A 27,046-nucleotide genomic window follows, 5' to 3' on the forward strand; every position below is an offset into this window, starting at 1 on the left:
GTGATCTTTATTGTTCTCGTTCAAGAATTCAGTATTTTCCTATCTCATGTACTATTCTCATTGTTCCAATCAATTGCATGTTTAACGCTGAATTCCGGAGCTTGCTATATTGGTCAGAGGGGTCACATCTCACCTGAAGCCTACTTCTGTGATCCAGGCTTATTTCCTCTCAATGAATTCCCATTTGTGGACTTGAAGGGGCTGAAAATACAGCTGAGTTAATGATTCTTTTTGGAGGGAAGGGGATTCTGCAATGCTGACCTCACATGGGGTTTCAGATTACACGTACATCACAGATAGAGAGGAGGAATGCCAAGATGTTTTGTCATTTGAAGAATAACAAAATAAGGTGATGAGACCTACTTAAGATAATTGCTAAAAGAGCCAGAGGGGAGATGAGTAGAATTTTGCTTTTATTACACTGAGTTATAGGGATCTGGAACATGTTCCTGAAAGGGCAGAGGAAGCAGATTCAATCATAACTTCCAAAATGGGTATTAATGTAAGCAGAGACATTTGTAGGGTTATGGGAAAGGGCAGGCGAGAATATAATTCTTTCAAGGAGTCAGTACAAACAACAGCAGACTGAATGGTTTCCCTACTTGCTATAAGATTAATTAATTCAGACCTTATGGTCTCTTTGATATTCTGCCTTTATTGACATGTGTACAGTTGTACGGTAGCACAATACCTACAGTCTCACCTGCTGATAAATGGCTCAATAGTCTGACCAACCACAGGAGCCATACTCATTGGCATTGGTTCTGGCGTGGCCAGCCAATAGGAATAGTCATTTCTTGATGCGAAATTGCAGACGTTGTTGATGTTACAGAAAAGAAATGGCATCGTGCTGAATCTTCGCAAGCAACTGCCTGCTGTGCCTGTATTGGGAAAGGACAGGGTTAGTCCAGGGGCACCGGGGTACTGGCATGGCATTGCCTCTGGTGATACAGCCAGGATCAAACTAATGGAACATCACCCCATGTCAGTGAACTGACTGACCACTAGCAACAACCATCATACTCCAAATTGTTCCCAATTGCTACTGGAATCACATGAGTCCGGAGGCAGAGTTGAACTGATCCAACAGAAGATGTGGATAGCTATCTGTCTCCCAACACGATTCCTGATCTGTGCTCCATCTCTGGAGCTTCCTGTTTGTGGAGTGATTCTCTCATTGTTCACCCACTGGGATGGTGCCTGGATACTCAGTGGTGCTGTCTCTATGGGCATTGGCTTAAAATTAGTGCCAAGGATCCAACAGTGGCAGCTCACTAGAAATGTCCCCATCTGAAATTAGGCATTGTACCCCCTGTTTATATAAATCCAGTGTTTAACATACATTCAAAACCCCATTGTATTGATTTCAGTATATCTCATTCCTGAGGCTAGTCTAGCCAATGACTTTTACATTGTTTTTAGAAGCTGCCTCTAGTGTTTAAACTTCTCCTCCTGGATATATATAGTATACTCATTCTCCCTCATTCTCAACTGTCTTGTTCTCCTCATGACTGCCTCACCTCTCCCCTTCTCCAGACTCTCCTACCCTCTCCCTTGTTGGGGCAGTCTCAGAACTGTCTTGATTTTCATTTCTGTCAGAGCTAGCCAGTTGCACCTTGAACCACAGCTGATTGAGGGGACAACTCTAAGGGTTAAGGCTTGAATGCATTATCACTTTCTAATTCCCATGACTATCATTCCTGGGAATTGCAGCTGAATCTTACCAGAAATTGGCAAAGTGATTTTTGGCAAATCCATGGAGGGCAAATTCATGAGCCCTGGGGAGTTTTCCCAAGCAACTTCTCAATCTTGTTTCATTAACTGTGTACCACACTCCATAGCACCCTGCTCATCTTATTTGACCAGTTGCCGTAGGCTGCAGTACTGACCTTCTGGGATTCCTGACCATCTTTAAAGATCAGCTGAGCCCCTGGTTAAGTCATGGTGATCCACAGCTGCCCTGCATAGTTTGCCCTATTTGCGCTGGACATGTCATACAGAGGATACCCACTTTGCCAACGGAGCCCTGCTTGATAGGTGGTGCATGCAGTTGCTGTCCATGGAATGTACCAATGAGAAAGATGTCAGGTGGATCCCCAATCCCAACCCCTCCCTCCATTCAGCCCATCGAGCCTCCCATTGAGGCGTGTACTGCCTCAAGATTACTCCCTGATTCGATGCATTATCTAGGCTCCTGCTCCCACTCACTGACACGGTTTGGACCATGTGATCAGAAGGAGCTCTGAGAACACTCCAGCCCTATATGCCTGGAGTAGTAGCTCAGGGAGTGTTCTCAAATGAGGAAGCATCCCATTGGCAGCTCCTTGCAATAAGATGGTTTACATCGAGATGTGGAGTAGAGGGGGGGGGGAGAGAGAGAGAGAGAGAGAGAGAGAGAGAGAGAGAGAAACAGGAAGGTGGAGAGGGGGACAGATATATAACAGATGAGGGTGAATCAGCACAAGGGTAAAGAGGTAGAAAGGTGCAGTAATAAATGAAGGAAGAAATGGCACTGAGAGGGAAAAAGAAGTCAATCAGTTAGTTGTGTCTTTGCTCTTGTATGTGGGACCTTCCATCTCCAGTGGAAACGGTTCAAGGATTTCCTGAAACCCTCGTTGAAGAAGATAAGCTTTGAACTCACCAAATGGGAGGAGGGTGCACTGTACCCCAATGGTGATGGTCCATGCTTCGGTAAGATGCCGCTGTCTTTGAAGCAGGGAACTTGGTGGAAAGCAGACCCAGCCTTTCAGTCATTTTAACCTACTGCGAATCCTTTCAGTCACTCACCCAAGTCTTGACCATGAGCCCTTTCATTGCCCTGGACATAGAGCAGCGAGAAGCCATCGTAGATTTTCGATGTCCCTTGGGGACAGCTGGGAATCTCTGTGGTTTGACTGTGTCGGGTCACAAGGAAGCCATGAGCTATCGACGCGGGACCAGGATATCCCCGAGGGCCAGGAGCTCCTTCAGGTCCGGCAGGTCCTGGATAACCCCTCGGACCTTAAAGAACAGAGGCAGAAATGAGGCAATAATTACATTTCACAACATACGTGTGTTAGAACAGCAGCTGAACACAATTCAACATCACTGGGATGGTCATATGATCGCTTTCAATTTGACACTGAGATATGCAAGGAACTAATGAGATCGATGATAGTCAAGAGGGTAACTTTTAAAGGAAGACAGTGAGTCAGAGTGGCTCAGATGAAGAATTCCAGAGCTTCGGGGCCAAGTGGCAGAACCACGTCTGTCAGTGGGAATGGAGCAATGGAAATCAGTGATGCACAAGGGACCAGACATTGACGAGTGCAGACTTGAATGCTGGGATGAAGGAGGAGACAGTGCAGACCGGGATGTTGGGATGAAGAGGGAGACAGTGCAGACCAGGATATTAAGATGAAGGAGGAGACGGTGTAGACTGGGATGTTGGGATGAAGGAGGAGACAGTACAGACCGGGATGTTGGAATGAAGGAGGAGACAGTGCAGACCGGGATGTTGGGATGAGTGGGGTGACAGTGCAGACCGGAATGTTGGGATGAAGGGGGTGACAGTGCAGACCGGAATGTTGGGATGAAGGAGGAGACGGTGCAGACCGGGATTTTGGGATGAAGGGGGAGACGGTGCAGACCAGGATATTGGGATGAAGGATGAGACAGTGCAGACCAGAATGTTGGGATGAAGGAGGAGACGGTGCAGACCAGGATGTTGGGATGTTGGGATGAAGGAGGAGACAGTGCAGACCGGGATATTGGGATGAAGGAGGACATGGTGCAGACCGGGATGTTGGGATGAAGAGGGAGACAGTGCAGACCGGGATGTTGGGATGAGTGGGGTGACAGTGCAGACCGGGATATTGGGATGAAGGGGGTGACAGTGCAGACCGGGATATTGGGATGAAGGGGGTGACAGTGCAGACCGGGATGTTGGGATGAAGGAGGCCACAGTAATATAGAAGGATGGGCCATGTTGGGATATTAACACAAGTGTGAGAAATCTAAAGCTAAAGATTTGCTTGGCCCAGGACTAATGTAATTCTGCAAACACAGGAACGAGGAATGAAGGGGAATGCAAAGGAGCTCGAGTTTATTTGGGAGGGGGGGTGGAGGGGGATGCTTAATGGGAGCCCAGTCTGGAGGCTGTCGGAACAGTTGAATGTGCATGGAGAAGATGAGCTAATGTTGGGTGGTGTTGAGTTTTGTCAGAGACAGGAATAAATGGCCTTCGTGGTAGAATGGATCAAAGCTCATATTACAGTGACAGAGGTGGCTGGGTTAAAGTTTACTTTAGCCTTGGACCACTTCAAGTTGGGCAAGGGGTGGAGTTGCTGGCAAGGGAATGAAAATTGAAGCACTGACAGAAGACAATAATTTTCACCTTCCCAATATTTAATTGAGTGAATTATCGCACATCCAGTTCTGGATAAAATCAAAGTCTGAATCAGTGCGATTTAAATTAAGAACACGCAGTTATATTTTTGAAGAAAGTGGGCTAATGGCAATATCAGTAGACGAGTAACCCAGAGGTCCTGGTCCATGTGCTGATGGTACAGATTCAATTCCTACCCTGGCAGCGTGACATTTATAGTCAGTTAATAAGCCTGGAATTGAAAGTGAATCCTAATATTGGGTGAAAATATGAACTATTGGCAATTGCTGTAAAATTCCATTTGGTTCACCAATTCTTTCATTCATGGATACAGACATCACTGGCTAGACTAGTATTTATTGCCCAGAGGGCAGTTAAGAGTCAACCAATTTGCTGTGGGTCTGGAGTCACATGTAGGCCAGGCCAGGTAAGGATAGCAGATTTCCTTCCCTAAAGGGCAATGATGGGCTTTTCCTAACAATTAACAATGATTTGATGGCACTTATTTCCAGATTACTATTGAATTCAAATTCCACCATTAGCCACGACAGGATTCGAACCCAGGTCCCCAGAACATCACCTCAATCTCCAGAGTGACAGTCTAATGACAATACCACTAGGCCATTGCCTCCCAAATAGTCCCATAGGACTAATGTTCTATCAGGAAGGAAATCTGCCTTCCTTACCTGGTGTGAGCGACATGTGGCTCCAGGCCCACAGCGACATGGTGTTAACTGCTGTCTGAGATGGTCAGGCAAACTACTGAGTTCAAGGGAATTTTGGGATAGGCAACAGATGCTGGCCTGTCAGCAGCCTCCACATCCCAGTGAAGAATAGAGAAAGGAAATGAGAACATAGCACTACCAGTATTGGACAACATTGGACAGCATTGGATACTGGGGAGTTTTAAAGACCTTATATTATTTGTTGCTGAGTGCCTTTTTCACCAGAAATTTCATTTCATTCAGGACTAATCTCCATCAAGAGTCCTACCTGCCAAAGCAAAACTTCTGACCCCATTATTCTTAGCAGCAGAATAAATGAATGATCCATTCTGATTGACTCTGGCATGAGCAGAAGAATAAACTACCCCTACAGACTGTCCTTAGATTAGGACCATCCTACTGTGACAAGGTAAACTTCATAGCTTTAAACTTACTGAAAGAAGCAGCAATACCTCTCTCTCGACTAAACTGTTTATTGAGATGAAAGGGACAAGGAGAAACTGTTACAAAAGAATTCAAAGTTACATGTGAATTAACCATCTCTGGGGAGAAACAACAGAAACAAGCTGTTTCTTGGGGGAGAGAAGGTAACAACTGCTTGAGAACTTGTTGTCTCATGACAATTGGGCAATTAAGTCTGCCTGCAGAATGAATGTTCTGAAGTAAAAGGGTTAATTGCAGGTTTTTAAACAGAGAGCTAACTCTGAATGTAACAAGGGACAGGGGAGCTACTTCTGATAAGAAGGCAAGCTACAGACTTGAGGACTCCAGAATTGTTATCAATGTTGGAGATGAAAGAATCTATTAAAATATCAATAATGTCACACTGCAGACTTGAAAGAGAGAAAATTGAGTATGAATCCAACACCAGAACAGGTCAGCAGCAGCACTTCAAAGAATAACACTACACAGGGATAAAACCTTGGACACTTCCAGAATCAGACACTGTTGGTGAAATCCTGGCTGGATTCCATCGTAAATTGGGTAATAGCCAAATTAGGAGAAAGTGAGGACTGCAGATGCTGGAGATCAGAGCTGAAAATGTGTTGCTGGAAAAGCGCAGCAGGTCAGGTAGCAACCCAGGAGCAGGAGAATCGACGTTTCGGGTATAAGCCCTTCTTCAGGAAGGGCTAATAGCCAAGTTAGGTTGTCAGGCTTAACTTGCTTAATTAAGGGGTCTTATTTTGGTTGCTACATGCAATAAAGTTGAAATTATTGTTTCAGTACTTGATTGTCTGTGAGATTTCTTAATTAAAGGTAATCAGTGGTGATTTATCCTCAACGTGACACTCAATCTTGATCTGCAGTTCCAGTCATTCATTTAAAAACCATAGTGTGCAAGAGCCTGAACTGAGACCAGAGTCATGCTGACCGTACAAAGGAAGGTGTCCAGTTTCATTTCTGGACAATCCCCTATGAGCTGATATACCAACTGGCCACCACTTACCTGCTGGACCAGATGGGCCAATTTCTCCTTTCAGTCCAGGCCTTCCCTCAAATCCAGGAGACCCTGGTTCACCAGGAGTACCGATTAGACCTGCCTGACCTGCAATGGGTAACAGATATAAATAAGAATTGATATTCTCGTAATTTGGGAGTGATCCTTGACCAAGTGAGATATACAGAAGGGCAGAATGCTCAGACAGTTACGCACTTCGAGGAACTTCCACAGACAGGGAAGGGTAAGGCCAGTGATTGGCTTGAACATTCCCATTTGCTAATGGGGATAATCTCTGACTTGGGCCCGGGAAGGGAATCTCATCCATCGGGAGCAGACTTGCATTTGCATTCAACCTCATGTTGCCCACAGCCCAGCTGGTGAACTGAGTGGGCGGGTTCCCACCCAAAGGGCAAACGATTCTTTGCAGATTTCCTTAACCCATGATGAGGAATATTTTCTTACCCTTGTCTCCTTTAATGCCTGGAAACCCAGGGTATCCCTTCGGTCCGTCTTCTCCCGGACGGCCAGGAAATCCAGCATCTCCCTTCACAACCTGCAGGGGTCCTTGTGGTCCGACAGGACCAGGCGGACCTGTTAACAAAGCATCACATGGTCAGCAAAAGACCTGACCTGAGACAGCCTGAGGCAGATTCAACACCTAAATTTAGAACATATCACAATTCTCTGCCTGGTGACTGAGAATCAAATGGAAACAGAGCAAGATATTTACCTGGTTGTCCAGGCACACCTCTATCACCCTGTGGCCCTGGAAATCCGGGAGATCCTGGAAGACCTTTGATTCCTAGAAGGACATTTGTGGAAATTATGTTACATGGAATGTCTTTCAAATAAGAAATTACCCAAGATTTTTGAAAGAAATCAAACAGACAGAAAGGATTCCACGGATGTAAACGGTTTACAATGCACTTCGCTATATCAGTCCAATAATGAGCAGAGAATCTCCTCACACGACCTCCCTTCACAATCTCACACCATTAACACTGGTATTCCCCAAGCGTCTACTTTTGGCCTGTTCCTTTTCCCCCCGGTATATGTCCAGCCCCTCACTTGGAAAACCAAAGTCATTGTCTTTTGGTTCCCGCCACAATTCTTCATCCACAATTTCTGACTGTGAGCTAATCATCCGTTACTGATCTAAAATGAGAGGTGGCTGACGTTAACTGGGTGTAACAGCCCGCCTTGACCTATACTCCGATCCTGCATTGGAACAGTGAATAGAGAATGGAAACTAAAACCGATCCTGATGTCAGAGAAGGAGGATGGGAATCATGGATTTTCACAGATTACCAATCAGGACATTTGAAGTCTATGAAGGAATGGACAAGAAAAGACAAGATGCCATTTAATTCAGTCCCCACCATTCTGATCGTCGCATGATACAACTGCAGTGCGATTACGAAGGATGCAGCTACTTGAAGGGGGCTGAGGGGGGAAGAGAGACAGTGAGGGAGAAAGCAAGGAACGACAGCTAGTTAACTTAAAGTTAGTTGTAGGGAAGATGTCACAAATGTCATAAAGATTTTATACCAGAACACTTCGAAAAATTCAAGGCAATTGGCTAGAGTCACCATATTTGTGTGAAAGAGAAATCACACTGAACCAATGTATTATAATTCTTTGAAGAAAGAACATAGGCTGCAGGATCTGGTAGATTTACTGCATTTAGATTTTCGGAAGGCATCTGATTAGGTGTCACATCAAAGTTTAATGTTGAAAGTAATAGTTGATGATGTAGGAGGTAATATATTAGCAAGGATAGAAGACTGGCTAGCTGACAGTAAGCAGTGAGTAGGAATAAATGGATAATTTTCTGGTTGGCAAGATGCAATGTCACAAGGATCAGTCCTGGGGTCACAATTTCTAAACATTTGTATGAATGACTTGGGTGAAGAGTACTACAGGTATGGCTGCCAAATTTGCCCAGTGACAAAAAGATTGATCAGAAAGTAAACTGTAAAGCAGAGGTGATACACAGATATTGATATGAATGTGCAGGAAATCGTTGATGCCACTTTTGGAATACTGCATTCAATTCTAGCCTCCCTGCTATCAGAAAGATGTTGTGAAACTTGAAAGCATTCAGAAAAGATTTACAAGGATTTTGTTGGGAGTTGGATGGTATGAGCTACAGGGAGAGGCTGAATTGGCTCGGGCTGTTTTCCTTGGAATGTCAGCGGCAGAGGGGTGAGCTTATAGAGGTTTATAAAATCATGAAGGGCATAGATAGGGTGAAGAACCAAGGTCTTTTACCAAGCGTAGGGGAATCTAAAATTAGAGGGCTTGGGTTTAAGATGAAGGGGGAAAGACTTAGAATGGACCTAAGGGGCAATGTTTTCATGCAGTCAATGTTATTTGTATCAAGTGAGCTGCCAGATGAGGTGGTGGAGGCTGGTACAATAACATTTAAAAGACATCTGGATGGGTATATGAATAGAGGGTTTAGAGGGATATAGGCCAAATGCTGGCAAATGGGATTAGATTCATGTAGGATATCTAGTCAGCATGGACAAGTTGGACTGAAGCGTCTGTTTCCGTGCTGCACAGCTCTATGACTCTGTGACTAAGCGAGTGGACCAGTATCTGGCAAATGGACTATAATATGGGGAAATGCAAAATTATCTATATCGGCATGAGGAATTAAAAAGAAGCATATTATTTAAATGGTGAGACAGTGCAGTACACTGAGATGCAGAGGGATCATAGTTTGGAATGCAAATACAACAAGTACTTGGGAAAGTTAATTGAAATTTCTGTTTATTACGAGGCAAGTTGAATACAGAAAAAGGGAAGTATTGCTACACTTATATAGGGCACTGGTAAGACTGTGCACAGTACTGGTCTCTGCATTTAAGGAAAAATCTAAATGCATTGGAAGAGAAAATTTAGTAAACTGTTACTTGGAAAAGTGTGGGTTATCCTATGAGGAAAGGTTGGCAAGGTATACATATATCTGCTGGAATTGAGAAGGGTAAGAGGGGTTTTAATTGGAACAATAGGAGTCTTGACAGGGTGGATGTGGAAAGGATGTTTCACTCGTGGGAGAATATGGAAAGAAGAATAACATGTTGCCCATTGAAGATAGAGATGAGGATAACTTTCTTTCACAGAGGGTTAAGAGTCTTTTGGAACGCTTTTCCTTAAAAGGTGGTGGATGCAGAATCTTAGAATATATTTAAGGTAGCAGTAGGAAAGGCTTGTGATAAGTAATGGGATGAAAGGTTATCAGGAGTAGGTTAGACTGTGGAGTAGTCAGATTAGCCATGATCTTATTAAGCAATGGAGCAGGCTTGAAGACTGAGGGGCATATCCTGCTTCTAATTAGTATGTTCTTATGCTCAAGGTGGTGGATGCAGAATCTTAAATTTATTTAAGTTAGTGGTAGAAAGGTTCGTGATAAGTAATGGGATGAACGGTTATCAGGAGTAGTTGAAAATGTGTTGCTGGAAAAGTGCAGCAGGTCAGGCAGCATCCAAGGAGCAGGAAAATCAACGTTTCGGGCATGAGCCCTTCTTCAGGAATGAGGAAAGTGTGTCCAGCAGGCTAAGATAAAGGGAGGAGGGACTTGGGGGAGGGGCGTTGGAAATGCGATAGGTGGAAGGAGGTCAAGGTGAGGGTGATAGGCCGGAGTGGGGGTGGGGGTGGAGAGGTCAGGAAGAAGATTGCAGGTTAGGAAGGCGGTGCTGAGTTCGAGGGTTGGGACTGAGACAAGTTGAGGGGAGGTGAAATGAGGAAACTGGAGAAATCTGAGTTCATCCCTTGTGGTTGGAGGGTTCCTAGGCGGAAGATGAGGCGCTCTTCCTCCAGCCGTCGTGTTGCTATGGTCTGGCGATGGAGGAGTCCAAGGGCCTGCATGTTCTTGGTGGAGTGGGAGGGGGAGTTGAAGTGTTGAGCCACGAGGTGGTTGGGTTGGTTGGTCCGGGTGTCCCAGAGGTGTTCTCTGAAACGTTCCGCAAGTAGGCGGCCTGTCTCCCCAATATAGAGGAGGCCACATCGGGTGTAGCGGATGCAGTAAATGATGTGTGTGGAGGTGCAGGTGAATTTGTGGCGGATATGGAGGGATTGTGGAGGTGCAGGTGAATTTGTGGCGGATATGGAAGGATTGTGGAGGTGCAGGAGTAGTTATCAGGAGGATTTATTAGTGGGTCCATTAGTCTATACCAGAGTCAGACAAGATGCATATTTGGAGAGTGTTACCTGAGCAAAATTAAGTTCAAAACTCAATTAAATCAATCAGACAATACTACTTTCATAACTATGCCGAATGAAAATTGTCTCATTTCAATGTCAAATTGCATTCTTCACGCACACTCCACATTAATAATATTCAATATGCCAGTTTGCTTTCAAGTATTAAAAACTGTGCTATTATGCTTGTGGGTGCACAAATCAAAATGTATTAATGATTTTTTCCTTCAAAACATTTTGAAATATTGGATTCATTTATCAGTGATGTGTTGTAACACAGCAGCTATGGGAGTTCAGGGAAGGAAGTTCAGAGTTGTGGGAGATCAACCAGTTCCTATGCAGACTATCTTCCTGCTAGATTCTACAGAGAACCTGCTATGGCAGTGTCTCAAACAATCAGGAATAATGAGATATGAGACGCATTAGAAAGAGCAAAATAATTAGTGCCAAGAATTTGATGCAATGAAGGGTTATGGGTAGGATATTAAGGTGTTAGAGAAGCTGCAGAAGAGACGTGTCAAGGTAATACCAGTGATAAGGGACTTCAATTAAATAGAAAGAGTTTGATGAATGGTTATGATGTAAAAAAAAAAGGCAGGGTCTCTATCAGCTATTTTTGCTCCTATTTCTCTGGGGCTTGGTTCAATGGCTGGGATTTGATGTTATGGGGTGGAAGGTCAGAGGTCAATCCTGTAGGACCTACTGATGATCACACCATAATTCAGAATGTGGTGATTCCATGAATGATGTATTGGCAGTCAGACATGCAGCCAATGAAACCAATACTGTCCATTCAGAACTTCAAACCCGGTAAGCCTCAATTCTAGAGCTGAGAGGGGAATGACAGTCTGTGCTCTTTGCATATAGTACCTCAAACTGGAAGCACAAACTCTGGATAAGCATTCAAAACCTGCTAATATTGAGGATAGCATTGGCCATGGTTCAGCGGACACTGCAATTGCCTCTGATTCTGAAGGTTATGAATACAGGGTTAAAAACAATGACTGCAGATGCTGTAAACCAGAGTCTAGATTAGAGTGGAAAAGCACAGCAGGTCAGGCAGCACCCGAGGAGCAGGAAAATCGACGTTTCGGGCAAAAGCCCTTCATCAGGAATAGGAATACAGGTCTGGTTCCAGAGATATGAGAACAAAAAATCCAGCTGACAATCCCACTCAACTGAGGGTCAGTACTGAGGGAGCACTGCACTGTGGGATGGGTCAATACTGAGGGAACACTGCAAAGTCAGAGGCACAGTATGGAGGTAGTGCTGCATTGTTAGAGGATCGGTACTGAGGGAGTGCTGCAATATCAAAGCATCAGTGCCGAGGGATTGTTGTATTGATGGAAGGGCAGTACTGAGACAGTCCTGCACTGTCAATGGGTCAGTACTGATGGAGTGCTACACTTTTGCACTGAGAGAGCATTGTACTGTCACAGGATCAGCACTGAATATATGGTGTACTATGGCAGGGTCGCACAGAGGGAGCACAGCAGAGTCAGGAATGCTATCATGTAGCTGAGACATTAAACCAAGGTCTCAATTGATGCCATGAAAACTGATTATCTGGTCAGAATCTCATTGTTTATGGCAGCTTCCTGTGTGTGAATTACCTGATGTGTTTCTTTTACAACTATTAATATACTTCAAAGAGTGTGCTTCTGTTAAGTCATCTGGGTACACTCGAAAGGTAAAAGGTGTTATAGAAATGTAAGTTCTTTCCTTTTTATATTCCTCCTAGCCCCATATTTACAAGGTCAATGGTGTACAGGTTAACCTGTTTTACTCATAGAATCCAACTCTACGCGTTGTAACCACATACACTTTAATGACACTAGATTAGTGCTTCCATATTTCAATGAGATATTAACAAACCAATAAAGCCTGGAACTCCATGAGGTCCTGATTCACCCTTCTGTCCTGGAACACCTTGGTAACCAGCAACACCCTGTGGGGAAAGATAATCCAGCTTTAAACATTTGGAATAAAACTAATCAACACCTGCTTTACAGTGTTTAATCGTAAGTCACTACTTTGGTCAACATGTTTAGTTTTAAATTCCTATATTGTAGAATTTTCAGCTCCTTGATCTTGTCCCTCCAGTAAAATATATCCTGACTGATCCACTCCATCTATGGTATCACACTTATTAGAGTTTAAGTTGTACTCATTGAGGAAAGTGGGGAGAATTCCATCAAATTCCATTCCATTCCTTGTGCCTTGTAGACAGTGAACTGGCTTTGAGGAGTCAGGAGGCAAGTTCCCAGCTGCAGAGGTTCCAGCCTCTGACCCGTTTCTGTAGACACTATATTTATACGGCTGGCCATGCTCAGTTTCTGGTCAATGGTAATTACCACATTTGGGGTATTCAGCCATCAGAGTGCAATTAAAAACAAGGGGTGATAGTTAGGCTCACTCTCGTTGGAGAGTGGCATCTGTGTGGCACAAATGTCATTTGCCTCTTATTAGGCTGCATGTTATCTAGGTCTTGCTGCACTCAGACTGCTGCTGTATTTGCAGAGTTGAGAATGGTGCTGAACATTGTACGATCATCAGCAAATATCCTCACTTCTGACTTTGTGATAGAGGAAAGGCCACTGATGAAGAAGATGCAGATAGTTAGACCTATATCACTACACTGCAGAACTCTTGCAGCAATGTTCTGTTGCAAGAAATCGCTGTATAATAAATTTGTGAATAAGTAAGTTATTGAATATTGTATATTCTTGAATATTAAGGCTGTAATGAGGTCAGGAACTGAGTGGCCCTGGTAGAATCCAAACTGTGCATCAGTGAGCAGATTATTGCTGAGTTAGTGACACTTGATCGCACTGTAAAACAAATTCTCAAATCACTTTGCTGATGCTCGAGAGGAGGTTGACGATTTGGTAATTGGCTGGATTGGATTTCTCCTGCGTTTTGTGAATAGGACATAGCTGGCCAAGTCTCTGTACTGTCAGCTAGATGCCATCTGCATCTACCTGACAATGTGGAACATTTGGAATATGGCTATAGAGTTCACAGCAATTGATTACATTAATGGATAAAATCACATTCAGTTTACAACACAGAAATAAGCCATTCCACCCAACTGGTCCATCCTGATGTTTCTGCTCCACACAGGTTCCTCCCATTCGCCTTCACCCTATCCTATTAGCATATTCTTCGACTTCCTTAATTAGTTTAATCCACCTTCCTCTAGAATGTAACAAGGAAGAGCAGTGAATAGTTTAACTTACTCAGTAAGTGATCTAACTTACAGGAGATCCCTGGATTCCCTGTTCTCCCTTGGGTCCTGGAAAGCCATGGAGTCCTGGGGCACCTGTGTCTCCTTTGTCTCCTTTGTCTCCTTTGAATCCTGGAGATCCAGGACCTCCGGGAATTCCTGGTGCTCCTGTAAAAAGGAAGGTGTAAACGGTTCAAACGTTAATACTTACTAATTACCTTCCAAGCAAATCCCAAACACCACACGCTTAGAGCTCAGTAGCTCTGCAACTGAAAAGCTGCATTATACCTTTATGACTGCAAATGAATATTCAGAAACAACCCTTTATAAGGATGCTGTGGCGTTAAGAGGTGTATGTTTGCCTTAATTTCTTTGAGAGAGAGATTGGGGTACAGGTGCTGAGTATTCAATGAGAAGGTAAACAACTTGTGAACCTTGGGGTTTATTTTTAAAAGTTGGAACAATAGAAGCAGACTGGATGGGTGTGGTCAAACTCCCACCCATTAAACCAGAGATTTTAGGGTTAGCTTTGAGTAGGGGTCACAGCAGGGTTGGAAGGCAGTCAATCTCAGAATTGTCTGTTGGTGTTCTTTCCTCCTGGATTGGAGAGCTGCATGTGAGACAATCTGTTTTCTGAAGTTCCCTTTTTATGCATTCAGTTTTGGTGGAAGAATGTAATAGCAAGGGGAAGAAGTAATGGTGGGAACTGTCTACAGGCCACAGAAGAATTGCCTCGCTGTCGGGCAAAGAATAAAATTTACAGATAATAGAGATGTGTAAAAAGGGCGATACAATTGTCACAGGTGATTTTAATCTGCATAATTACTGGACAATCCAATGGGCAAGGGTAACATGGAAAACAGATTTCTACAGTACACAATGAATTATATCTTGTCACTGAGTAGATATTACTTTCGACACAGTAATGTGTAGTGAGGTAAGGTTAATAAGAGACCTTGTAGTTAAGGGTCCTCTTGGGCGGGGGAGGTTAACAAACACAAATTGTCAGAATTACAACTTCCACTTGAGGGAGAGCAAGTCAGGTCTCCTCAACACAAATTAGGGCAATTACAGAGATATGAAGGAAGCTTTGTCTAAAGTGGGCTAGAAAAATATTTTCTGGTTTTTTCTCTACCTTTCCTAGCTACCACCAGTTCTGAAAAAGGGTCACTGGACCCCAATATTAGCTCTGCTTTCTCTCCACAGATGCTGCCAGACATGCTGAACTTTTCCAGCAAATTCCTGTTTCTGATCCTGATTTCCAGCATCAACAGTTCTTTTGGTTTTTTGAAAAAAATATTTAGTCCTTAATTGACATCACAATCCCTTAATTGACATCTGACCACTGTCTCATTGCAGTTCAAGGGTGCTAACTGTGGCGAAACTGACAGAGTACTCCAGGAAGACCTATGGTCATGTAGGATGCTAATTAAATGCAATTCTGTTTCGGAAACAAATAACCAAGTTGGACAGCAATGAGAAGACATGACCAATTAACGTGTTGCATAAATTATGCTGCACATTGGGGAAAGCATCCTGCTCTTATTCAAAAATTGTCATGAGATCTTTTCCAAGCATGTCAAGAGATTGTGGAGCCTTTATCCTCTAAAATCATAAATGCAATATATGTAATTATATATAATTATAATTCCAGTATAGTTTTGATTATCTTCCAATTATGAGAGTGCTTTTATTTCTAAGAAGAAGCAGCAGTTTCCAGCAGCAGGTGGGTCAGTAATCGGGGAATGGTGATGCAAGTTAATTGTCGAGGAATCTGCAACGGAGATAAAGGGAATCTGCTTTTGTCATGCGGCGAGTTGTAATGATTTGGAATGAGCTCCCTGAAAGAGTGCTGGAAGCAGATTCCATGATAATCTCCATAAGGGAATCGGATAAATAAAGGAAAATAGTTATGGAGCTTCGGGAAAGGAACAGAGAAGTGGAGAGGGTAGGAGCCAGGGTGGGCTGAATGGCCTGCTGTGGATCGCGATTTTCCACGAGGAGCAGGAGGTTAATGTGCTTCTAACAATTTGTTATCACAGGCAATGTCTTACTGTTAGGCAACTTACCCGGAAGGCCTTGTTCACCCACATTTCCTTTTTCACCTTTTGGCCCCTCTAGAGCCACACTGGCGGGTCCAGGTGGACCTTGAATGCCCTGATGGCCTTTAAGGCCTGGGAATCCTCGGTCGCCTTTAATACCTGGAACACCAGGTGAGCCTGGGAATCCTGGTAAGCCAGAGTCACCTTTTGATCCTGTGGAAGAACACACTGTTACCGCAATGCAGACTACATTCTCTCAGTTCTACAGGTAATCACACTTCGAAAGAACCACGTCATGTTTTTTTTAAAATATATTTTTATTGAAAAAATAGATTTTTTAAAATATCACAACAAATAAAAAACATTACAATTCAAAACAATACAAAGAATGAACACAGAAAAAGTAAAAAAAAGCCTAACCCTCCCTCATGTACAAATGTATAAATATACATAGAAAAACATACAATGAAAAAAACCAACTATCTATTTAACTAAATAAATAATAACCAACAACAAAGTACAAGATAGTAATAACTCAACTCAGCCAAACGAGACACTCATAGGTTCGCAGTTCCTCCTCCCTGGATATTGGACTTGCAAAACACAATTATTACAGTTTTTATAAAAGCTCTTATTCGTGTGGCAGATAAATCTGTGTCCAGGTATTCCAAAAGGGGCTGCCATGTCTTATAAAAATTCTCAGTTTTGTGGTGTACCACACTTGTGAGAAAATCCAAGGGGAATGTGCTCCATAACAATCTTCCAGTAACACGACAGGCCCGGGTTGGGGGAGCGGGAGGGGAGGTTTCGGATACCTAACCTAGCAAAATATTCTTTCTTGCGCAGAAAGTGAGGGTGTTGAAAAGTTTTTTCTTTTGCACATCTGCAGGGAACACACTGGGCAGGCCCAGAAGAAGAGAGATAAGGTCCTTCTCCACCCTTACACCCAAAATCCTCTTCATTGCACCCGCCACAGCACTCCAGTACGTTTGAAGCCTACCACAGGACCAGAGGCAGTGGGTAAGAGTGCCCATACACACCTTGCAGTTGGGACATATTGAAGATACCCCGTTTAAATTTTGACAAACGGTCCAGACCCAAATAGACCCTGTAAAGCATGGGTCTTCTTACAAATTGATATCGTTCTTGCATTCTTCCAAATATCTTCCCATGCCCCTGAGGTGACCTCAATGCCTAGCTCTCTCTCCCACACCCTGCAGAGTTGATCAAACTCATCTGAGGGGGCAACCCCCAACTGATGATATAAAGTGCTGACAGAAAGTGTACTCTTAGCACTGAGCACCCAGCAGCCTTCTCTCTATGGTAAAAACAATGACTGCAGATGCTGAAAATCAAATACTGGATTAGTGGTGCTGGAAGAGCACAGCAGTTCAGGCAGCATCCAGCGAGCAGCGAAATCAACGTTTCGGGCAAAAGCCCTTCATCAGGAATAATCCAGCTTTCTCTCTATGTTGGATTTGTAGGGATCAGTCAAAAGTGTTGTCAAAAACAGGTCCCTGTTAAATAGCTTGTATTTCCGTGCTAACTGATCAAAGGACATCATTGTGTCTCCCTCAAATAAATCGTCCACGCAAGACACACCCCTAGCTGCCCAATGTTTGAATCCTGAATCTATCAGCCCCAGTTGAAAACCTGGTATACCCACTGTAGGTGTAAGAGGAAATGTTTCGCCAATACTGCCTTCCCGCTGTTGAATTGCCCTCCATGCTTTAACAGTATTGATGATAATTGGGTTATGGTAATATTCCCTGTCTGTCCTCATTTCGTCCAAAAACAGCAAACTCGTAAGGGGGCACCTGGCCTGTGAGGTTTCAATATCTAACCATATTGAAAGAGGGTCCCCACAAGCCCAATCACTCACGTAGGATAAAAGCGAACTTAGTTGGTAGCTTTTAACGTTTGTGAGATCCACTCCCTCCAATCTGTGAGGCAATTGAAGTTTAGCTAATTTAATGAGGGGCCACTTACGATGCCAAATAAAGGAGCTGAATCAGCCATTCAGTCTCCTGAGAGTTTGCTTATCGAAAATCAGGGGGAGCATCTGTATAGGGTATAACAAACGGGGGAGAATATTCACCTTAATAAGCGCTATCCGAGCCAACCACGGGACCGGAAGTGCCTCCCGTCTTTGAAGGTCTTGTTTGATTTTGTCAAATAATTGAACAAAATTAGCTTTGAACAGCCGATCCAGAACTGGAGTAATGAATATACCCAAATACACAAAACCCCCTGTGACCACTTAACTGGGAATTAATACTCACTCTCAAGACCTAGCACCTTTGTAAGACCACCCCTAGGCGTAGCCTCTGATTTTGCAAGATTAATCTTGTTACCCTGAAAAGGCGCCAAATGCACTGATGGACTGTATCAGGTGAGGCACTGAAACTGCTGGATTTGACCAAACAAATGAGGACATTGTCCATGTACAACGAAATCTTATGTAATTTTGACCCCACTTCTGGAGCTGATATATCAGGATCCCCACGAATGGCCTCCGCCAATGGTTCAGTCACCAACGTGAACAGCAATGGTGAAAGGGGACAGCCCTGCTGGCTACTAAAACTTCTGGATCAGACCCCATTGGTAATGACCACGGCGAGAGGGTCACTGTCGAGTACCTTTACCCATCTTATAAAGAATTTGTCCAAGCCAAACCGCTCCAGACTATAGAAAAGGTATGGTCACTCAACTCGGTCAAATGCCTTCTCTGCATCGAGAGAAATCACCAATCCCTGTACAGACTGTTGTTGGTATGCCAAGCCATGTTTAATCCCAGAGTTGCAAAACCGTACAATGGGGAATTCCATCTGCATCTAGGGGCCCCATTCTTCTCAAAAGCAAGGAGATGTATCCAGGTAGGACACCACGGACATAAACAATGGGACTATAATTTGCTGGAGAACTAACGTGGCTTTTATCATGAGATGTTGTTGCGTTCACTTTTGAGTTCTGTTTGCTGTAGATTAAAAGACGCTTTCCAAATAGAATTGATGAGTTGTTTGTCGTAGAACAGATCTGATTACTGAATAAGAGCAAGTGGACTTGGAGCAGGAGCAGGCAATTCAGCACCCCAATCCTGTTCCTCCATTTAATACCATCGTGACTGATCTCATCTCACTCTCAACCCCATTATCCTGCCTGCTCCCCATAACCCTTCAACCTAGTACTAATTATAAATCTGTCAATCTCCTCCTTAAATGTACTCAGTATCCAGGTATCCAATGCACTCTGGAGAGCGTGAATTGTGCAGATTCACAACTTGTTGAGAGAAGTAATTTCTCATCTGTTTTAAAACTGCTATCCCTTACCCTAAAACAATGACCTCTTGTTCTATATTGCCACACATGAGGAAACATCCTATACACCTTTACTTTGTCAATCCCCTTTAGCATCTTCTATATCTGAATTAGATCTCCTGTCCTCCCACTAAGCTCTAAAGAGAGTAAGCCAAAACTGCTCAATCTCTCGTCAAAAGACAAACTCCTCAATGGATGGACTTTGTTTGTTTCCAATTGACTGCAATCAATTCACACACCATCCTGACTTGGGCTTCAGGACAGGCAACAATGCAAATTGGCTGAGCAGAGGCTGATAACCAAGTTCGGTACCCATGAGGATAGCCTCAACCGGAACCTTGAGTTCATGTCACACTACAGGTGACCCTATTGCACTATACACTCATACATCCAAGCACACATGCACCTATACTCTTACTTACTCACACACTCATGCAGACCTCTCTCATACATATGCTCTCTCTCATACACACACACACATATGCCTCCCACACTGACACCCGCATATGCAGCATCTCACAGGCACACAGACACACACACACACACTTTACCAAGCTTTCACATCTCTCATGTGCACTCACAATCACACGCGCACACTCACTTATTCTCTCTCTCATGCACGCATACACACATTTAAGTCCATGGGGTGAATTTGTATTTGCAGAATTGTATTGGCAGATACATTCTATTTTGCTCAAAAATCCACAATCTGCAGGCAGTCAATGCAGACAAGCTTAGAGTGGTGCTGGAAAAGCACAACAGATCAGACAGCATCTGAGGAGCAGGAAAATGGACGTTTCGGGCAAAAGCCCTTCATCAGGAAGGGCTCACTCCTGATGAAGGGCTTTTGCCCTCATTCCTAATGAAGGGCGTCAATTTTCCTGCTCCTCGGATGCTACCTGACCTGCTGTGCTTTTCCAGCACCACTCTAAGCTTGACTCTGATCTCCAGCATCTGCAGTCCTCACTATCGCCTAGTCAATGCAGACAGTCAATCCATGTAATATTTTGTAAATTCTACTTTGGAAATAGAGCCCGTCTGACTCAAGATTGGGATACAGACAGATTCTAACCTCATAGCTTTAATGCATTGTCTGAGCTGAGGTGTCACCTTTTATTATAAAACCTTAAGTTATCTCGAGAATGTGACTTAAAAGAAGTTCTGGGATTTACATATTAATGAACCGAAACCTGCAACCCATTCTAAAAGATGAAAGACTTAACAATTCAGGTTTGTTCAATATATTATTCCAGTTGCATGCTCTGTAATCTTTTGCTATAAATTCTGTGCCTTATGATCTTATATTGCACAACCACCTGTTGAAGGAGCAGTGCTCCAAAAGCTAGTGCTTCCAAATAAACCTGTTGTTGTGTGCTTTTAACTTTGTCCACCGCAGTCCAACACTGGCTCCTCCACATCATGGCAGTTTAAGAGGGCAGTTCACTACCTTCTTCTCAAGGGCAGTTATGGAAGCACAATAACTCATTACGGAAAGACTACAAGTTTCTGCACTGCCTCCAGTGCGAACACTGGGTGGAGTTTTCTTCTTTCAGACTAAGTGTCGAGGAGGGCTTAAAAGCTGGAGGAACTTCTGCAAGGAATTGGAGGGATGTGGACCAGGCAGAAAGGATGAGTTTGATTTGGCGTCATGTTTGGTAGGACATGGTTAGCAGAAAGGCCCATTCCTGTCCTGTACTGTTCCATGTTCTGCTCAGGGGCAGGTCGGTTTCTTCCACACGATTATATTCTCCTCGTTACATTATGTACACATTTGGGTAAAGTGGTAAATTTAATGAGCAGGAAGTGCTGTATCCTTTGAGGCTGTACAGGCTATAACCTCCGGTGCTCATTCCCCCCACCCATCCCTGGAGATGTCAGGGACTGGGCGGAAAGCAATGCCATGCTTTAATTACTCCTCCCTCGAGGTTCTTCTGAAGCCTCACTTGGAGACAAGGCAAGTTCTTTCCCCTCGGAAGGCAACACAGAGTTGGCAGCTGACCGAGAGGGCAATCGGTCATAATGAGCAGGAGATTTCCTTGCCCATGTTTGGTCTGTTGTCATGAGATTCCACAGGGGTCTGGAGTCAATGTCAAGTGCTCCCAGGGCAGCACAGTGCTGCCAACTTTGGCAGGTCTCTCCTGCCAATGAGACAGGACCCAGCCAGGGACCATGTTATTGGTGTCGGGATCATTGGAGGTTACAATTTTATAAGTGTGACTATGTCAGACTGTTGCTTGACTAATCTGTGGGATGGAGCTGACCTAGGAGTTCTCAATATTTGCTGCCCTGGGTGACAGATATTGGAGGTTTGGAAAATGCTCTTGAAGGATAGTTGCTGTAGTGGGATAGCTTTAGTTCTTTGTAACAATGGGAATCGAATTTAGTGATTCCTTGATTCAAACATATGGGCAAAAATATTCTGAGTGGAAAAGTAAGGTGTTAAATGGCACGTTAAAAGAGAGGATTAAACCTTTAAATGTCAATGTGGCAACCGTATGTAAATAACAATGGTAGGAAATACGGATTGTCCCAAAGGAGGACAGCGAGGTAGAAGAGTGGAAGTGAAGCCACTTTTTAAGAAGATGCAACTTTACCTTTCAGTCCTGGCAGTCCTGGAGTCCCTGGGATGTCTCTTCCTGGGATGCCTAGAGAATTTACAAAAAGGACAGAAACAATGGTAGATACAACAATATAAATGAGAGCAACCTCCAATGTTTCTGTTACACAGAAAATTCACTGAGAATCCAGTCTTGTATGCAGCATGGAGAAATATGCCCACTGCTACTGTGAAACTCTCAGGAAGAAGTTAAAGAAGTGAAGCATTGTCATGTCATTCGGGCTTTGGTCCCACTTGCTCTGGGGCTCATCCCCTGAGCTTGAGTAGTGCCTCCCATTGAGAGATCCACCCTTGGCTGAGGAGGGAGTTGAGCATCATGGGCCAAGGCTCAGCAGAAACTAGGTTGAGGCATTTCAGCTTCAGTTCCTGTACTATCTCTCTCACCAGTCAACAGCAAGGAGTTTCATCTCAAGGGGAGATTTTTACCTAAAGTCATGGGTGCTAAAAGACAGCTTCTTGGCTGTTGCACCACCTAACCGTGTTGGCCTTGCTTTCATACCATATCCCAGTGCAATCTCTCACTCAACCCCAGTGCCCAGTAGGTGAGCCTGGCTGGGGCTTAAAGTTCCCTGAAGTCACAATCTCTCTTCTCATCAGTTCATGTGCACAGACCAAACCTTTGAGCTCAGTGACTGTCAAAAACAAATGGCCTGGCCCCCGTCTCACGGGGTTATTTTTCAAACCACATGTCTGTCGTGAGTTAGGCAGGAATCACCACTGGCCACTGGGTCATGGCTTCAGCCATGATAAGGCTGAATGAGAATGAAGAGAGAATGTTCCATTCCCCACAACATATCTAAAAGAAGCTAACCTGATCTTTTTACCCCTTCTTCTGACTGTGAGAAGCAAGGGTGAAGGGAAATGTCACAGTATTCCAGCCCATTTCTGCCCTCTAGGTCCCTATGTTCATATATAATTCTGTTCCATTGCTGCATTGGCTGGTCCTTCACATTCCCTCATTCTCCACTAATGCTTTCAATAGTCTCTCGTAAAGCCCTGGTTTTGAAGTTACAGCAAGCTACATGGAACTCCACTTGAATCTGTCAGTGTCCCGACTTATGGTGATTCATCCTCCAGGTGTCCGGAACTCCTCAGGATCTGTGGAAGGATGGGGACTGGTGTGTGGGGCACGTAGTCACAGAGGTCAATACTGTGAGCCTAGTCTGTCTGTAAGTTCCTCTTTAATGACGTGGTCATTGTCTCAGTTGGAACATATGTTGATGGACGGTTTTGAGTGTGTTCGGTGATCAATGGAGGGAATGCGACGGCACGGTGGCTCAGTGGTTAGCACTGCTGCCTCACAGCACCAGGGACCCCGGTTCAATTTCACCCTTGGGTAAATGTCTGTGTTGAGTTTGCACATTCTCCTCATGTCTGCGTGGGTCTGCAGGTTAGGTGGATTGGCCATGCCAAGTTGCCCGTGGTGTCCAGGGATGTGCAGGCTGGGGTGGGTTACCCATGGGAAATGCAGGTCTAGGGTAAGGGGGTGAGTCTGGGTGGCATGCCCTTCAGAGGGTTGGTGCAGACTCGATGGGCTTCCACACTGTAGGGATTCTATGATACTGCATTCTCAGGGTCTCCAAAAGCAACACATAATAAAAGTCATTCAAAGTAGTTGTTAGAATTGTTAGCTTTTATTCAGAATTTGAAAAGGACCCTAGAATGGCTTCACAACTTCAATATACACCCCTACACATCAGACATACGTACCTTGATTTCCCTTTTCTCCAATTGTTCCTGGGATTCCATCAAGACCTCTTAAGCCTTTCTCTCCTTGCGGTCCCGGGAGACCTTGAGGACCAGGAGGACCTGTCACAAAATAAAACAAATATTAAAAAGAGCAATGAAACTGAAAAGTGCTACTCAGAGAGAAGCTTAGGCATTGTTAAACCTTCCTAAAGTGCTTTCCATACACTTCTTGAATGTCTGTCATTGTTGTTATTTGTTAAATGGAATAAGGGCAAATTTAATTGTGCGAGAAGTCTGAAAATTGAAATTCCTGATGTTTGCCCCTCTGATCCTCTATCAGACCAAATGATCTTCTGAAAACAGTGTGGGGGATGGACATCAAGATCATCCCAGTGTTTCTGATGGATACCCCTTGGATTGATTGCAGGTGGGCATCCAATAAGGTCATGGACACCATGCTAAAGTTTACATTGCAATGTAGGAAATCCAAAACAATCGGGATCCTTGGAGAACGATCAGAAATGGGTGTATTCCTTTACTATTCTGTTTTTCTGTTTTTGGCCCAGCGATTGTGTGACACTCTCATGTTATTAAATACTAACTTAGAGATGCATTGATGAGGAGGCTTTTAGGAGTGAAAGGGTGAGTTACAGAATTATAGTATTGAAATAACTGCACAGAGGGCAGTACCCCATCACCCTGTCATCCTGTATTTACATGTCCACTGTATATGGGCTGTGACCAGCCAGTTCCATGTTAGCCCTTTGACTGAGGAGACCTTCTGAATCTCCTGTTTATATCTGTCAGCCAGGGCTCCCTGATTGCCTGGCTTAACAGACCCAATCAGGGATCTCATAGTCAATAACATCCACCAGGCCCTAGTTCCAATCACTATAACAATGATAAGGGTGGAGCTTTTACTATGATACACATGGAATCCATCAGCTTTGTTTCTTTTGTATGGTTAGGAAAATTATTTTCCAAGAATATTTGAGAAAGATGCAACAGGAGGAGGCCACTCAGCCCCTCAACTTTGTTCCAAGCATTCAATGAGATTATTGAAAGATTGACCAACAATTAAAAAAAAATGTTTTTATCTCTTGTGCACAAGGTTGGCGAATCAAACTTAATATTTTTTTAAAATGACATGATAATTGTTTGCGTTTTAATAAATCACTTAACCTTGAAGAATTTCAAATTGGATCTTGGGAATTTGTGAAATGTGATATCAATAACAGGGAAGAAGAGGCAGTGAGCAATTGGCAAACAATTTCCCTGAGAATGGAATTCAGATAGTTGGCTGGTAGCCTCATTGGTAGGCCTGAATCATTTGGATGTCTCATTGACAGTGGGAAATTCAGCTTCAGCTGAGATCTGAAGGAAGATAAGTTGGATTGCTTTTTTTGATGTTGAGATTTTATTTGATCTATTGTTGTCACTTGTACAGTGAACGGTTTTGTTTTGCATGCAGGACAGGCAGACAACATACAAAGATCATAGGGTGATAGAACAGAGCGAGGGGTACAAAGTTACAGCTGCAAAGAAGGTGCACAAAAAGCAAGATCAACACTAGATTTGAAATTTGAGAGGTCCATTTAGAAGTCTAATGACAGAGGGGAAGAAACTGTCCTTGATCCTGTTGGTACATGTGTTCAAGCTTTTGCATTTTCTGCCAGATGGAAGAGGTTGGAAGAGAATGTAGTAGTGCTTAAAATTTGGAGCAGGGAAGGAGTCTGAACTGAGGGGATACAGGTGTAAGGACATGCAGCTGGAAAACCTTTCTCACAAAAGATGGCGATGGAATTCAATAGGGATTAAAAAAGAAACGGTGTCAACCTTGGCTTCAACTGGGAAATTTTAATAGATAGTTGAGGGAAAGAGGGATAAAGGGACAGGTGATAGAAATCTTGAGCAGATCAGAGGATGGGAATTCTGCAGCATGCAATTTGCCTCTTGACTCCTTAAAGCCGATATCTATAAGACACAAGTCAACATGTAGGATAGGATTGCTAACATTATAATGTCAGAAAAGCAGAACCACTGGACACTTTCAAATGCACACAGGATTCAGGTTGGCGATTTGAATGCACTTCAAGATAAATGGGCATTGTCTATTGGCATTGTGGGTACACCTACACCACATAGAATACAAAGCTTCAAGAAGGCAGCTTACTATGATATTTTCAAGGGTAACTAGGGAAGGGTAATAAATACCTGCCCTGCTAATGATGCTCATATCCCAACGAATAAACAAAAGAAAAAGGAATCAAATGTGAAATTGAGCTTAGGATACTGCTCATGTGTAGAATAAACATCACAGTGGGAAGGTCGGAATACCTGCATATATGTTATAAATCAGTGAATATTTACAAAAAATGCAAAATGAATAATTTAGGAGGAATTGCTACTTAGTAGTACCTGGCAGTCCTGGACTTCCTGAGAAACCTGGTTCACCTGGGAGGCCAAAGCTACCTTTGTTTCCTGGGAGCCCTGGGTTACCTGGAGAATGACCATAGAAATGGAATCAGTTGCTCCTGTTCATTCAGAAAACTGAAACAGGTCAGAGAGAAACTCAGCGCCCTACCTGGAAGTCCTGGAGCACCTGGATCTCCCTTCTGTCCCGTCGGACCCAGCGTTCCCGGCAAACCCGGAAAACCAGACTCACCCTTCAGGCCAGGATCACCTGGGAAGCCTGTTCGACCTGGATCTCCCTAAATTATCAACACACACACAATCAAATCTGATCGGTACACACCATTATTACCATTTGATATGAGGAGCACCATGTTTTTCAACTTTCCAATCAATCATAGCACAAGATCGAGGGTTATCAGTTGGAGGTTGGAGATGATGGAAATAGAGTCATAGAGATGTACAGCGTAGAAACAGACCCTTCGGTCCAACCCGTCCATGCTGACCAGATATCCCAACCCAATCTAGTCCCATCTGCCATTACCAGGCCCAAATCCCGCCAAACCCTTCCTATTCATATACCCATCCAAATGCCTCTTAAATGGTGCAATTGTACCAGCCTCCACCACATCCTCTGGCAGCTCATTCCATACACGTACCACCCTCTGCGTGAAAAAGTTGCCCCTTAGGTCTCTTTTATATCTTTCCCCTCTCACCCTAAACCTATGCTCTCTAGTTCTGGACTCCCCCACCCCAGGGAAAAGACTTTGTCTATTTACCCTATCCATGCCCTTCACAATTTTGTAAACCTCCATAAGGTCACCCCCTCAGCCTCCGATGCTCCAGAGAAAACAGTCCCAGCCTGTTCAGCCTCTCCCTATAGCTCAAGTCCTCCAAATCTGGTAACATCCTTGTAAATCTTTTCTGAACCCTTTCAAGCTTAACAACATCTTTCTGATAGGAAGGAGACCAGAATTGCACGCAATATTCCAACAGTGGCCTAAC

General features: G+C 43.8%; 1 protein-coding gene across 1 annotated transcript in view; it reads right to left on the reverse strand.

Moving 5' to 3' along the window:
- The window catches only part of LOC140481615 (uncharacterized), a 209,858-nt gene that overhangs the window by 11,941 nt on the left and 170,871 nt on the right, over positions 1 to 27,046 (reverse strand). Inside the window, exons 38-49 of the mRNA XM_072578092.1 lie at positions 26,214 to 26,340; positions 26,048 to 26,128; positions 23,651 to 23,749; positions 21,918 to 21,968; positions 16,034 to 16,219; positions 13,999 to 14,132; positions 12,614 to 12,686; positions 7,263 to 7,334; positions 6,995 to 7,123; positions 6,539 to 6,637; positions 2,788 to 3,000; positions 704 to 881 (exon numbers count right to left, since the gene is read on the reverse strand). Of these exons, the coding sequence (XP_072434193.1) occupies positions 704 to 881; positions 2,788 to 3,000; positions 6,539 to 6,637; positions 6,995 to 7,123; positions 7,263 to 7,334; positions 12,614 to 12,686; positions 13,999 to 14,132; positions 16,034 to 16,219; positions 21,918 to 21,968; positions 23,651 to 23,749; positions 26,048 to 26,128; positions 26,214 to 26,340 (1,442 nt within the window). The remainder of the gene's footprint in view (positions 1 to 703; positions 882 to 2,787; positions 3,001 to 6,538; positions 6,638 to 6,994; positions 7,124 to 7,262; positions 7,335 to 12,613; positions 12,687 to 13,998; positions 14,133 to 16,033; positions 16,220 to 21,917; positions 21,969 to 23,650; positions 23,750 to 26,047; positions 26,129 to 26,213; positions 26,341 to 27,046) is intronic.

Source organism: Chiloscyllium punctatum, chromosome 9 (assembly GCF_047496795.1).
Source record: "Chiloscyllium punctatum isolate Juve2018m chromosome 9, sChiPun1.3, whole genome shotgun sequence".
NCBI lineage: Eukaryota > Metazoa > Chordata > Chondrichthyes > Orectolobiformes > Hemiscylliidae > Chiloscyllium > Chiloscyllium punctatum.